The sequence below is a fragment of the Panthera uncia genome, chromosome E3 (genome assembly GCF_023721935.1).
Source record: "Panthera uncia isolate 11264 chromosome E3, Puncia_PCG_1.0, whole genome shotgun sequence".
Taxonomy (NCBI): Eukaryota; Metazoa; Chordata; class Mammalia; order Carnivora; family Felidae; genus Panthera; species Panthera uncia.
Window position 1 is genome coordinate 28329463 of NC_064815.1, and position 15025 is coordinate 28344487.

General features: G+C 48.4%; 2 protein-coding genes across 11 annotated transcripts in view; one reads left to right on the plus strand and one right to left on the minus strand.

Annotated features, from left to right (window-relative positions):
• The window catches only part of ATP5MF (ATP synthase membrane subunit f), a 616357-nt gene that overhangs the window by 431693 nt on the left and 169639 nt on the right, over positions 1-15025 (plus strand). The gene's annotated exons all lie outside the window — the stretch shown is intronic.
• TRRAP (transformation/transcription domain associated protein) overlaps positions 1-15025 on the minus strand; it is a 114088-nt gene that overhangs the window by 39202 nt on the left and 59861 nt on the right. For 6 of the 10 annotated variants that reach the window (XM_049639240.1, XM_049639241.1, XM_049639245.1 and 3 more), the window contains exons 39-50: positions 13427-13633; positions 12999-13157; positions 12768-12902; positions 11280-11390; positions 10203-10349; positions 8133-8346; positions 7456-7581; positions 5177-5323; positions 4082-4284; positions 3359-3480; positions 2827-3040; positions 878-1057 (exon numbers count right to left, since the gene is read on the minus strand). In XM_049639240.1, coding sequence (XP_049495197.1) covers positions 878-1057; positions 2827-3040; positions 3359-3480; positions 4082-4284; positions 5177-5323; positions 7456-7581; positions 8133-8346; positions 10203-10349; positions 11280-11390; positions 12768-12902; positions 12999-13157; positions 13427-13633 — 1965 coding nt within the window. The remainder of the gene's footprint in view (positions 1-877; positions 1058-2826; positions 3041-3358; positions 3481-4081; positions 4285-5176; positions 5324-7455; positions 7582-8132; positions 8347-10202; positions 10350-11279; positions 11391-12767; positions 12903-12998; positions 13158-13426; positions 13634-15025) is intronic. The other 4 variants (XM_049639249.1, XM_049639246.1, XM_049639248.1 and 1 more) reach the window with 1 other exon arrangement.

A 15025-nucleotide genomic window follows, 5' to 3' on the forward strand; every position in this document is an offset into this window, starting at 1 on the left:
CTCACTTGGGAGAGAAAAATCACCGAACAGTAGAATAACCTGTACTAAGCAAGACTAGCTCACAATAAAGTGATCTATCTCGAAATTAAATGGCAGTACGAGATGCTTATCAATTTAACCTAAGTGTCTATCAACAGATGAATGGATAAAGATGTGGTGTGTGTAAGTACAATGGAGTATTATTCAGCCATAAAAAGGAAAGAAATCTTGCCATTTGCAACAACATGGGATGGATCTTGAAGGCATTCTGCTAAGTGAAAGAAGTCAGACAATGACAAAAACCATATGTTCTCACTTATATGTAGAATCTTACAATAAAAAAAAAAATCTTATGGAGAACAGACTGGTGCTTGCCAGAGGCAGCAGGATTAGGAGAGGGCAAAATGGGCCAAGGGCGGGGGTGGGGTGGGGTGGGGTCAAAAAGTATAAACTTCCAGTTATAAGTCAGTCATGGGAATGCAATCAATGTATAGCATGGTGACTATGGGTAATGCTACTGTATTGCATATCTGGAAGTTTCCAGGAGAGTAAATGTTAGAAGCTCTCATTAGAAAAAAAATCTGGTAACTGCATGGTGACGCACATTAACTAGAGGTATCCTGGTGATCATTTAGTAATATATACAAATATTGGATCGTTACATCGGACACTTGAAACTAACATAATGTTGTATGTCAGTTACACCTCGATAATAAAAAAAAAGAAACATCTAACTGAACGGAGGTACCACATCCAGAACTTTCAGGTAGAGACAGGTTTTAATACATTGCTCTTGCCCTCCCAACGCCCCCCCAAAATCTAAGGCTGATATAAAATTCGTCCACAGAAATGGGAATTCTGCTGTGAAAAGGAAGGACCACACAATCTGGAGCATTACTTCCTCTTTGGACTCGCTGTTCTCTCGCTCCCGAGGCTCCTGCTTGACATGTGTGACCATGGCGAAGGCCGCTCGGTCGTGGCTGTCAGCCAAGTTGATGACATTGGTGATGGACGGGAGCATGGCTCCTTGGCAGCTGGTACCAATGGGAGTGCTCTTCTCACACACCGCCAGAAGCAGCTGAAAAGGAAGACAAACCTAGAACATTAGCCTGGCATTTGGGGTGCAGGGACCCATGGTTGACACCTAGTTCTCACAACTGGCACACATAGGGTGTTGACTCGTGAGCCCACAGCTCTGCTTCTCCCCAGCTCAACCAGACAAAGGGTCTGAACTTTTCCTCCAGACACCCCTCACTCGGCACCTCTGACTCGGTGTCTAAGCAGAAATTCAGTATTTTTCTCCCCTACCAGACGGGCTTCCTCTTGCCATCAACTACTGCCCAGACTAAGTTCCTAACTCATGGACTTCCTCTTCCCAAATCGTCTCCTCACACACAGCTGACTCAGTGCTCTTCTCCCTGTGGACCCCAGTGGCTTCCATGGCCGCCAGGGGACAGTGCAAGCTACTCAGCATGGCTCATGAGCTCGTCCCTGACCTAACACTCGTACCCACACCCGATACTTCCACAACTATTCCCCACCTCCCAATACGCTTTGCCACCTGGCCTTTGCCTCTTGACCTGGCTGCCCCCCAAACTAAGCCACTCTTGCCCCTGCCCCGGTGGAGCTGAAGTGTCAGGGGGAAGGACAAGCCCAATGTCAACACATAAACAGATACATACTAACAAACAGAAACAGAAAACAACGACAACAACCAATAACCCAAAACCAAACCAAAAAAGATACATACTCACTGTAAGAACAGAGCCAAGAAACAGGGAGACCAACAGAACAAAAGGGTGCCCCTTTTAGCTTAGGTGTTAAGAATGTGGCATGTCTGAGAACACAAAAGGCCAGTAGGGCTGGAGACCACTGAGGGAGGAGGGAGACAGGGAGGTCGGTATTGGGCTGGAGAGAGGAAAGGGTCTGGTCACATGGGGGCTGGAAAGACATGTCCTGGAGGCTGGATTTTGTGCCAAGTATAAAGGCAAGGAGTGACACACGCAATCAGCATTATTAAGGACAATTTTGCAACAATAACAAAACTGGGGTGGTGAGCAATGATGGTGGCCCCAAGAGGGCAGAAGAAGAAAAAAGGGTGAGAAGCAGGTGGCCCTGAACTGGTAACCCCTGGCGACGGACCAGATGCACAGGACAAACGAGGCAAGGAATGGCAGATCCCCAGCTTGTGCCCCTAAAGAAGATTCCACAATCTTCTATCTCATTAGGCAAAGTAATTTGGTAACCTTCTAGCTTCACTTGTAAACAAGCAGACTAGAATTATCTGCATAGCATCGATAACTGATGGGAAACTAGGCTGCCTGGTGTAGTAAGCAGATAACTAAGCCAATGAAAGGCAGTGGATATGAACAACAAACAAGAAAACAGAAGTCTCCCCACAATCCTGTTAGAAACATCTGACCATCCACTGAATCGGTCTGACCATTTCACACAGGCCTCTGTCACTGGCATGCTGGCCCCTCACACTAGGGGATCAAAGTCCATGGCTTTGATCTGGCCTGGCTGCTCTACCTTCCTGCTCTAAGAATGATGAGACGTGACACAGTACCTTAAATCTCCAAGGGCGCATAGACAGAATTTACAATTTTCACACTTGAGGAAAAACAAACCTCTGGCTACACACTAAAGAACACTATTCAATTTTCTAGGAGCTTAAGACCACCCCTAAAAAAACCCCTCGAGCTGAAAACAAAGCTTTAAAAGTCTTTTTTTTCTTCCTGAAGAGAGGACAGCAGTTTATGGTGGAGGTTTCTAATTCATCTCAGACAATGTTGATGCCTCCTGCTTCAGTGCCCTGCCAGCGACGGCGAGCTGAGCCCGTCCTACCTCAATGCACTGCTTAATCCAGAAGTGGTTCCCCATGGCTTCCCAATTCTGGGAACAGGTAACGTAAAGCAGGCGCTCGTATACCCGACGTTTCATAGAGTTGTCAAAAACCTCGAAAAACTTTGCCCTGATGAGAGGCTGGGCGCAACGCAGCCCGGAGAGGAAGGCTGGCTCGAGTTTCGCAGTCAGCTCACTGCCAGACAGCGTCTCATCCCTGAAATGGGAAGAGGAACACAGGGTGGAAGAGCTACACCAGAGGGGGACTCTGCAAGCCGGAAGCAAACAGGCAGAAAACAAGAGGGCGAGAACGCTCCTAAATGCCGCCACGAAAGCCAAGAGTGGATCATGAATTACCACAGGCTGACGCAGCATTTGAGCAAAAGGTGCGTTAATGGCACAAAAATATGTTCTGGGATTAAGTGTAGGTATGTTTAAAATTTAACCATCATGAAGAGATTCAACGTTACGTAGGTTAATTAAAGAACATACTGTAGACACATACGTGCAATGTTTGGTTAACTGCTGTCATTACCTGTAGACATAGTTAACGAGGTCTAAAAACTGGGCATTTAATTCAAGGTCTTCCGGAAAGCGCTTTTCTATGTAGGCCATCATTTTCACAAGCAAAATGGACTTCTCCCGGAGTGTAGGTGTCTGTATGAATTGGGTTTTTTTTAAAAGAAAAGGTCAATTACGTCTATTTAAGAAAAAATAAATTCAAAAGCATTTCAGCCATCTTCTTTATTTTTTAAGCTCCTAAAATTTTGTCAAGTAAAGTAAGACGAGTTCATTTCTAAATGGAAAGAGCCCGCCTCTGGCTGTCTGCAAATCCTTAAAATCAAGACAGCTGCCAATCTGATTTTCCTAGGGGCTGCAGCTCACTTTGGAGAGAAAGTAACTAAATTATCAAACAAATCAGAAGTTTGCAATCATCTTACTAAATTCAGTAACAGTCCCATATCATTAATTTTTTGGATGCTTACCTTTAGCACCACAAAGACTAAGAAATAAGATTCATTTAACATCTTAATACAAATACACATTAAAAAGAGTGACCGGTCACCTTGAGCATCTACTTAAAATCTGTTAAGTGCCATGAGAGAAATCCATCTTAAGAAAAAATCCTGCGAATGCCAACATGGGAAAAAGCGTTTTGCCGGAGAAGCGTGAGGAGAAGAGCTGAGCAGGCCATGCTTGGACTTCTGCCTGCACAGCAGCAGGTGCCTGACCCGAGCACAGCCCTCTCGCTGCCCACCTGACTGGCTGCCATCGGGGAATTGTTTTTCACCCACTCTTCCACGATTTTCACTACAGCCCGGAGGATTTTGGCATCCGGTGACTTTTCAATGAGGGAGGTCAGGATGGCCTGAATGAAGTTCTTCCTCATCTCCATGCTCATGACGGCCAGGCGCGTTTTCACCAGCTCCAGACTCAGCATCACCAGCTCGCCTGTTCCTGCTTGTGCAGAGAAAAGGGGAGCACCCCAACAATCCACATGATGCATGGTGTGGCACGTCAGATTCTGTCCCACCCTGCCCCCCAAATACTCTCCTGCAAGAGGGGCCTCATAAGCGCCTCTGCACGGGCAAGGGGACGATGGAGCGGATGGACCAGTGCCGGACACCCAGACACAGGCAGTCCTAAGCCATGTTCACAGCACTTCTGCTCCGATGGGCCTCTAGCAGTGGTGCCAACTCTGGGCACACGTGGCCCCGCCCCCACAACCAACAACTTTATCCCTCAGGATCCTGGGGCCCACTGCTCGGGCCCAGAACCTGCAACTTCATTTTTCATAAGGCATAAAGCTCTGATTATGCATTTGGTTTTACGGCAAAACCACTGGATAGCTCTCACTTAGCAGTGAATGCCCCACATAAATATCCAGCCCGCTTAAAAATTTCCTCATCCCTACATTCACAAATTTGGAATGTAATTCATGAAAAAAAAATTTTAATGTTATTTTTGAGAGAGCAAGCGAGCACACGAGCAGGGGAGGGGCAGAGAGAAAGAGGGAGACACAGAATCCGAAGCAGGCTCCAGGCTCTGAGCCATCAGCACAGAGCCCAACGCGGGGCTCGAACTCGCAGACTGTGAGATCATGACCTGAGCCAAAGTCAGAGGCTTAACTGACTGAGCCACCCAGGTGCCCCTGGAATGTAATTCATTTTAAAAACGAGTCTCACTTTGGTTTTATATGAAATGCTCACAACTTCTTTTTTGAAAGCAAACGGAGAGCAGACTGCACAAAAAAAACAGGAATTCACGTTGGTTTCAGAATTCAATCACACAGCAGCACCCTTTAGGTGTTCCATGAAGTCTGAGAAAAAGACGTGGGGGCCCTGGTTGTCACCTGAGGTAGCTTCTGTGCTGCCCGACGCTGCCTGTGGGTTCAGGTGCTCTCGGACCATCTTCTGCAGGGAGCGCATGAAGACCGAGATGAGCCGGTCGATGTAGCTCGGGTTGTTGCTGCAGGCGGACTTGAGGATCATAAGGGTCCCTAAGAGGTAGAAATCAGTGTGTTCGGTTTTAAGAAAAGTTTTTTTAAAACTCAGTAATCAACAAAAATGGGCTACTTAAAACATTTTAAAGTGTACTAAATAAAAATGTGTTGTTTCTGACCAAGTACGGATGAGCCCCAAGTGTCAACATTAGAAGCTTTTGTCCACACACATTACACTCTGGAGCACTGCATTTTCACTCCCAATTCTGAATTCACGGTCCACACCAAGCACGGGAGCCGATTTTTATGCTTTGGTAGATACAACGTTCGTACCTTCAGTTCTGGATTTTATCCTTGTTATAGCAAACCACCCTAAGTGAAATTTATTGTCCCATGATAAGTTTGGGCAAAAAAAAAAGAGGGGTGCCTGGGTGGCACCCCTGGGTTAAGCATCTGACTTCGGCTCAGGTCATGATCTTGCGGTTTGTGAGTTTGAGCCCCGCGTTGGGCTCTGTGCTGACAGCTCTGAGCCTGGAGCCTGCCTCAGATCCTGTGTCTCCCTCCTTCTCTGCCCCTCCACTGCTTGCACTCTCCCACTCTCAAAAATAAAAAAAATTGACATTAAAAAAAATTGAAAAAAAAAAAAAAAAGAAAAAAGAACAAGAAGAAAAAAGAAAATCCTTAAAAACAAATCTAGACTATTTGGACATGATAAATATTTTAGAATTCAATTTGTACCCCATTCTGAAAAACCGAGTAAGATCAGTAAAAATCCAGTAAAAGTCAACAAAACTAATATCAGAGCATGAACACTGAGTATGTGCAAAAAACGTAATCTTTCCTGACATTTTTTAGGAACATCCTAACCCTGACCTACACATGAAATTTTAAATTTGTATTCACGGTTCCCATTATAGACCAATATAAGGGTATTCATTTGCCATTGATGGGTGCAATCATCACAGACTTGGACATTTCTAGGCTTGCTTTGTTAAAAGGCTGAGTCTCAGGAGAGAGGTGACACTTGGTGATGAGTCAGTAACTGAGCCCTGGGTCTAGGGCAGGGAGACTGGTGTGACAAGACTCCAGGCTGTAGCCCCACTGCTGCCCCCGGCCTGCTGTCACCCCCACAAAGGAGGGAGGCAGGGCCAACGGTGGTCAGCTCTTCAGAGTCCTCCAGAGAATTAAGAAGACATTCAAACTCTGGAAGCCAGGCTGCGAAGCAGGACCTACTACACGACCCGCCTTAACAAAAGTCACAAAAGGATTCCTCAACCATCTAAATCCACCCGGTTCCAGAATAGAGCCGGCAAGCTTGAATACTAAGGGATACAATTTTAGATAAATTTATCTGGTTCCCGAATTTCAGATAGCAAGTAGCAAGGGTCTGGAGAGCAAGAAACTCATTAAGATGTAACGTATTCAGTTTGCAGATTCAGATGCAAGTGTGTGCATGATAAAGCTACCTATGTGTTTAGATACAAGTACACAGAAAAAAAGACACATCAAGACGTTAAGAGTGAATATTTACTAAGCAAAGAAACTTTTAGTTTTCCTTCTTTTGTATTTTCAAAATTTCATACAATGACTAAGTTAAAGAGCATTTTTAAACTGCTAACCCTAAGTCCGTGACTTTCACAAAAAGCAGAGTAAAGCAGCTACGCATTTGACTTCTGAGTATCTGGAGGCCCAAGTCGTCCGGCTGCCCCGATTACCTGAAAAACCAACTCTTGTCTCACCTGGGGCAGCCAGAGCCTCACCACGTAGACAGGGACTAGTTCTCGTCTTGGGAGCGGCTTCAACACGGGTGACCGTATCGTGAAAGGCAGCAATTACACGTCTGTGCACACTGCTTTAGCAGCGGCTCCGTGTGTGACGTGAAGCCGGGGCAGCAGGACCCGCACCACACGGGGCAGCTCCCCCACAACCCAATCCCGCACCTGAGGCTGGGGCGGGAGGAACCGAGGGAACACAGACGTTGGTTGGGTGGAGGCCGTTTCCCTCAAAGACCACAGGGCACTGGGGCCTCACGTGTACCAGGCCACACACGACACCTTCAGCGCATGTCAGCTCAAAGCTCCAGCTGACATCCCGAGCCTTTCCGAGAAGGAAAGCTCGTCCAGAGAGCACAGAGACCGACGCCAAAAGGAACCGCTGCTACAGAAAATCTAAATCGGACCCAAACTCACCGAAGAGCTGGGAGGGATTCGCATTGGTGGCCTTCTCATAGTTGGTGAGTCCTTCATAGATTACCTTTCCGACGGCCGCATAGAGGCACTCCAGCTCTTCGTACTTGGAGGCCACGCTGGAAGTGCCTGAAACAGAAGCGAGAACCTGGGCCCTACGGTTTAGGTTCTCAGGCCCATCAGGGCACCGGGACATTGACCTTCCTCACACTAGGTCTGGAGCCTTAGTTATCTTGGGATGTGGGACAACTGGCATGGGCGCTTCTCTCACACTGCAGGACTTGTGGCGCTCATCTCGGAGAGGATTCCGACTTTACAGAGCTAAGTGACAACGTTTTATCCCCCAAGCTTTCCCGGAGCGCACCCAAGATCCACTCAATTACGGTATGCCAAAGTTTGACCTCGACCGTTTGACAGTGGACAAAACGCTGTAACCCAACTTCCTTTACTGCCTAAGGAAAGTCACGTTCGGCTGATGAGTAACAGCATTTCCAAAGCAAAACAAAAACATAATGCAACGACTGCCACCGTTAAGTTCTTAGGTCAAGAAAAATTTTTTTTCAAAGAAAGATGGAAAGCCCGAAGCAAACGCTCACTATAGTAACCGGAGGAGGAGCACTCTCGAGTGACAAGCTCCGTGCCCTCCCATCCACTGAGGCACCAGAGCAAAGGTCACCTACTTGGCTCTGTTGGGAAAATGCTCATTAGGCGGGAGAGAAGGCTATGGACCGCTCGGAGAACCTTGGTGTTCGCGCATGTCATGCACGCAGCGATCCCACGCTGCAGAGGTTTGAAGCTGCTGAGGATGGCTGGAGACTGCAAGACAGTGAGCAAGAAACCCAGAACTTCCAATCCCGTGCAAATATTTCCATAGTTGACTTGATTAGGCTGCTCCTGCGGTGGAGAACACAGGCCACACACAGATGACGTCAACACTCCGGTGCCATGCACTACACAAGGACCACATTTTATTAATACAGGAGGACTTCACATTTCTTTTAACAAATTTGCTTTAAATATTTAGTCAAACCCCCTTTTAAATGCTTATGAAAGACATTAATACTCAATATTAAAAATCTGAAAGTCATTAAAATCGGGTCTAAAAAATAAAATTCAAATATCCTTCCAAAAGGAAGTATCTTTGAAACTGTGGATCTTGAAATCAATCTAAAAGATGACGTCATAAAAAAAAAACAGTATTAGAAAACAGAGTATTGCTTCTTGAAACTTTTGTCTCTGTGGTTTACACACACAGATGCCTTGTCTATGTACTGTGTGTACACACTGGGTTGTGAGATAAAATCTTCTCACACTTACTATGGGAAAAGAGTGGAAAGTCACCACGAGCTGGGCACGTTGTATGATGGAAATGTTAGCCTGTGACGTGGCAGAGGTCGTTCACTAATGGCTGAGCTTAACTCAATGCGACTGCATTGGATAGGGAAGTAGTTTGACCTTTCAAAAAGAAAAAGAGGATGGGGCACCTGGGTGGCTCAGTCGGTTGGGTGTCTGACTCCTGATCTGGGCTCAGGTCATGATCTCTCGGCTCCTGGGATCAAGCCCCACATCAGACTCTGTATTGACAGTATAGAGCCTGCTTGGGATTCTCTCTCTCTGCCTGTGTCTCTCAAAATAAATACATAAACTTAAAAAAAAAAAAAAAAAAGAAAAAAGAAAGAAAGAAAAAGAGAAAAGAAATATACAGAAAATCCTGAAGTTATATGTCAAGCTAGAATCAAAGCATATACTGCAGACAGGCAGCCTATGATCCCACTGTTTTCATGGTGCAGGTAATCTGTGCAACCTTTTAAAAAAACTCGGACAACCATATTAGTCTTTGCCATGCAAAATAACAAATGCTTAAAATCAGTCTGCAGCTGCCCAGAAATTACAGGATCATGGTTTTTTACAGAAACAGACCAAAGACCCACCAAATAATCAGCAGCATTAGAGGCTAATTTTTTTAACCCTTACCCCCCCCTTTAGTTTATTTATTTTGAAAGAGAGAGAGCAAGTGAGCGCGTGCCCAAGTGGGGAAGGGACAAAGAGAGAATCCCAAGCAGGCTCTGTGCTGTCAGCACAGAGACTGACGCAGGGCTCAAACCCGTGAACCGTAAGATCATGATCTGAGCCAAAGTCAGACTTTTTTTTTTTAATTTTTTTTGAAATCTTTATTAGTTTTGAGAGAGAGACAGCGTGTGAGCAGGAGAGGAGCAGAGAGAGAGGGAGACACAGAATCCAAAGCAGGCTCCAGGCTCTGAGCTGTCAGCACAGAGCCCAGCATGGGGCTCGAACTCATGAACCATGAGATCATGACCTGAGCCAAAGTCGGATGCTCAACCGACTGAGCCACCCAGGCGCCCCCAAAGTCAGACATATAATTGACTGAGCCACCCAGGCATCCCAGGGCTAATTTTATTACCTTATTTTATGGTGCTCGATAACAAATTATATGTCTGTTTTAAAGTTTTAAGTTTATTTTAAAGATTGTTTCATACACCAACTAAAATTGTTTATGCCAAGCCAGTCGAGAGGTCACTTTAAGAACAGATGCTTCAAGATGCAAGAGAACTATCATGTTTTCAAAGCTCTTTGCTGCCTGGGGCTGGGGACATGAGCTCAAGTTTTAAGATCTTTTTCAGGGAGTACCCCCCCTCCTTAGCAGCCACGATTGGCCAAGAGAACGGAGGGTTTGGGGTTTGGTGGCCCAGCCCCAAGATCGGGTGGCAGTGACAGACACATCCACTTACCACACTCATCAGGAGCTTGTCAAACCACTGCAGTTTGAGCTCAGACTTGGACCACATGTCTGGGCGCAAGGCAGTCTTCAGGAGAGTCACACACCGGCGAGACAGCACCTCCCCAGGAGACCCCGCAGTGTTGGTATTGTCGTTAACCTGGAAATCCACTTAAATTCAAGGCCACGTCTCACTGTGACACTGCCTCTCGCCCTGGCACCCGGCTTCCACTTCACTGCCACCTCCTTTCCCACCTGACTCAATTCAACCTTCCCCACTTCAGGGACTCTTGCTGACAGGCTCCCCCCCCCCCCCAACCGCTCTCTTGCTGTGGGGTCGGTGGGGATTTGCACTCATTTGTGGGAGTGACGGATTAGCGTCAGGTAGCTCCCCAGGAGCACACCCAAGCTCCTCCCACGGACCTCACAGGCTGGGCCTGGCACACCGCAGCACCGAGAAGGTACTGGCTGAATTATTCAGCAGATTCTTTTCAGTACTTTGAAGCCCTCAATGGTTTTGCAAGATCTACTATTCTGTTTAGTAATCATACAAACTTAAGACTCCCAAATTCTAAAAAAACTACCTAAGAAAATTTCATTTACAATGCTTTTTTCAAATTGTTTCAGAAATAGATTCCCAAGAAATACATGAAAATACATATTGACGTAAATGATAAACACAAGTTTTAAAAGCACTTAAATTACTAAACGTTGTGCACAATTTATGGAGGCCGGATCATCCCAGCACCTTTTTACAAGATGTACTTGGAAGTTAAATAATCTGCCCAAGGTCACTGGCCGACTGCCATGTTGTGTCAACACCAAGATGACCTTAATCATGAGATATACCAATATTTTACCATCGCAGAAAGAAAAAAATGTTTTTAAAAATCCCATCACTTATAAAACAAGCAGGTTTCAGAAACGTTGGCCTGTTATGAAATCAGTGGAATGTGGTACAAGAGAGCTGGCCTCAGACCTTGGTTTGTCTACATTGTTCCTGACTACACTATCAGAGATAACAATCTAGAATCTATTAAGCAGTCTCTGCTCTGAAGAATCTGTAACAGAAGCCTTTCAAAAGCCGCACCTGACAAGCCACGCGGATGAGGAAGTTCACCACTGTGTCCGTGTGCTGTTTATCAATGGGTTTGGCAAGAAGGGAGTCGGCTCCAGGCAGCGACTGGCTCCTTCCGAACACCTAGAAAAGGCAAGCAGAGCATTCTCAACAATGCGTCCAGCTGACAGGGCGCGGCCTTGTACAGCCAGCTCGAGGTACACAGTCCTCCTGGGGGCGGCGGCTCTGGGCAGTGGGGAGACCGGCGGCAGGCACGTCTCTGCAGACACAACCGAGAAAGTCGCGAGGACACCAAGGCGGCTCTTCATACGGAGCAGCAGCCAGGAGAAGAGCACAGACAAAGCTGCTCCAGGCACAGGAAAAGGAGCCAGTGGATGAGTCCCAAGTGAACAAAGACCCTGGGGCACTCCCGAAGTGGAGGAAAGGCCTGTGTGGCTAGAGCATCGTAAGCAAGAATGGCGGAGGGGGGGGGGGGGGGGGAAGGGCAGGGGAGGCACGAAGGCCATCAGCAGGGCTGAGTCACACAGGCCTTGAAGGCCGCAGCCCCAGAGAGGGCTTGGCCGGGGAGAGACAACCTAACCTACTGCTTCTTCAAGCTTTCTCTTTTTTTAAATGTTTATTTTTGAGAGAGAGTACGAGTGGGGGAGGGGCGGAAAGGGCGACCGAGAATCCGAAGAGGGCTCTGTGCTGACAGCCAAGAGTCCAATGCGGGGCTTAGAACTCACAAACGAGCCATGAGATCCTGACCTGAGCCGAAGTCGGATGCTTAACCAACTGAGCCACCCAGGTGCCCCATCTTCAAGTTTCATTTTTAAACGATGTAACAGTACAGAGGCCCCAGGCTCCCTTTACTCAGCTTCCCTTAGATTCTGACAAGAGGCAGCAGGAGAGGAGAGAGGAGCTGGGAGGCACTGCAGTCAGCAGGGGAGGTGGCTGGGCGCACGCCAAGAAGGGTCCGCGGCCGGGTCAGCAGGACCTGACACGTAAATGGACAAAATCCGTGGCCTGAGGTGTCTGACCTGAGCACAAGTAGAGACCAGTAGAGGGGAGGGACGGTTCAACCTCAGGCACAGAGTGACAGAGCCATCACCTCAACAAGGGCTGAGGAGAGCGAGCAACCCCCGCCCTGGCTCTCTTGTGTTCTCCAAACAAAACAGAACACATTTGTTCACTTTGAAAAAAATGAACACAAATGGGTGCACATTCTCGATCAATTTTCTTACCCCAAAGCGTTTCTCTCGATGCCTCCCTGCAAGGAATTAGCCATTCTCATTGGAACTCTAAGGTATTAAATACACATGTAAAAAACAAAAAAACAAAAACAACCGTGTCTGGTGACATGAGAAACACGGCAAGTCCTAGGTCACTGGGGTTCTACCTGTGAGTGCAGCCTTTCCCGGCTGTGTCTCAGGCACGGTGCTGGGCACTTAGCCCACATTCGGAATTTGTGGAATGAATGAAAGAAGCGCAGAACCCGTAACAGAAAGCACTCGATCTTACCGCGCTGATGGCTCCAGTGGCCGTCCTAAAGCGTTTCACTTCCTGGGCGGAATCCACCGACAGGCCTCTTTTAATGGAAGATGAAACAGAGTTGACTCCTTCGCCACTTGAATTTGAGTCCATGTCTGAATCCGGCTTAAAAAACACACAGGTGTGACTTTACAAACTGATTTCTAGGGAGAAGCGGAAGGAATTCAGTCTGGGACGACGGGACAAGTCTGGCAGCCGTACCTGCTGGTCCTTGATCCTCTGCAACTCCCACTTGATGACGACTTCAGACAGGTCCACGGCCAGCCGCCTCTGCTCGATGGTGACGCTGGGCGTGAAGCCCAACCTCTGCATGGCGCTGACCATGTGCTGCACCAAGTGATGCCGCACAGGGTAGTAGACCTGCGGGTACGGGGCCTGGGTCACACCGGGACCACCGCCTCGCGACTCCAACACACGTGCGCAAGTGGGCACACACACACGTATACACCCCCACCCCCCAATGGACCAGAAATACCTTTAGTGAGAGATGACTAACCACGTTATTACCGCAAACAATTAGAGATAAGCAAGAGGTGAAAGCAAATGCCTGAACGCGCGGGACGCACCCCCTATGGTCCTCCGGTGCTCTCAGCGTGTGCTCCCCACCCCCTGTGGTGCTATCTACACACCTTAAAGTGCTGCACGATCAAATGCAGGATGTGAACGAGCTGCGGGACCGTGTGGCCCTCCTCCACAATGATCTTCCTCGTCCAGTGCGTCAGCATCTGGTGCCCGTCCTCCATCCTGGCCGGCACCGCCGGAGTCAAGATGGCCATCGCCTGTCTCACGATGGCTCGAGCCTCCATCGCATGAGCCTTGAGGAGACTGTGAAAGACCTAAAACAGGGAAGAGGTTCTTACACATGGTGAGAACGAAGGCTTGGAGAAAGGAGACGAGAACAATCACTTTGAACCAAGACCGGGTGTTTTTGCAAAAACAGTTTTTACAAAATTGCTTAGGGCTGTCTTCTCAGGAAACAACAAAGCTGCTTTCTCCTTCCTTAAGTTTTGAGATGAATACGTTATTCCTCCTCCTACCGAGCTCCCACTTCGTGCCCGTGCTGGGCCAGGGTGGAGCACACAGAGGAAGATCTGGCTCCTTACAAGGACTCTGCCTCGCATAACTCGTGGGAAGTTAGCTGACATACAGGGATCATTTCTTTCACCACAACGTGACACGAGTAAAAGGGACTGCCCTCAGAGGCAGTCTTGGGAAAGCGCAAGTGAGAGGTGACGTCCTGACGTTAAGTAAGGTCACGACACGAAGACCACCTGATGGGTACGGAAGATGGAGGGGGCAGGGCAGGTGCCGGAGATCAACAGGACTCGCCCATGCCCCGACCGGGAACTAGAGAGCATCGCGGATGGTCCCTGCGTCTCCGGCTGGGAGAGCAGCGCCCCAGAGACGTGCCTGTGGGAGGTGATGATGGAGGGGCCGCTGGCTTTGTGGTCTGGGGCGTAAGACCTCAGAGGTCACTAGACGAAGTGGTCAGAGGAAAACAATCAGGAGTGACCGCACAGAAGAGAACAAGGACGATCGCTTAGGCAACGTGAATAGGACAAACTGAGCACTAAAGCGTACTACCGCATTTAATTCTTAAAGAGACAACACTAAACGCAGGGTCACAAACTTGCAACTGCAAAACAGAAACTCAAACCCAGGGCGGCCTGGCGTCAAGGCCTAACCCCTCCGGGGACTCGGAGAAGGGTGCTCATCGTTGGCAGAGGATCAGCACGGGATGAGGGTTCTAGAGTGTCTAGTGTCTTTAACTAAGGAACGGGCTGGGCCCTTGCAGAATGGTTTCAATGGACCAGCAGGTCAGAAGCCAGGCTACAATGTGCAGAGGAGCAGGAGATGGGCAAAAGAGATGCTTTGCTGTTTCAGCAGCAAGGCCGCAGAGGGCCGACGGAGCACAGCAGTAACTGCGGAGCAGGGGACACGGTGAGCGGTCATGGGAGGGTTCACGGTGTTTGTAACGCGGCAGAAACCAGCTATTTTTCAACGGTGCCGGGAAGGACAACAGCAAAGGAGGCTACAACTGCGGAGGGGGGGTGGGGGGAAGCGTGTGTGCAAATCTGCCCAATGCCTGGGGCGGGGCGGGGCGGGGGGGGGGGCGGGGGGGGGGGGGGGGGGGGGCCCCGCGGTACCTGAAGGGCGGTCTTCTTGTGTATAGGGAAAATGGCAATGGGGTGCGCCACAAAAGAGAGTCCGCGGTGTTTGCACCCCGC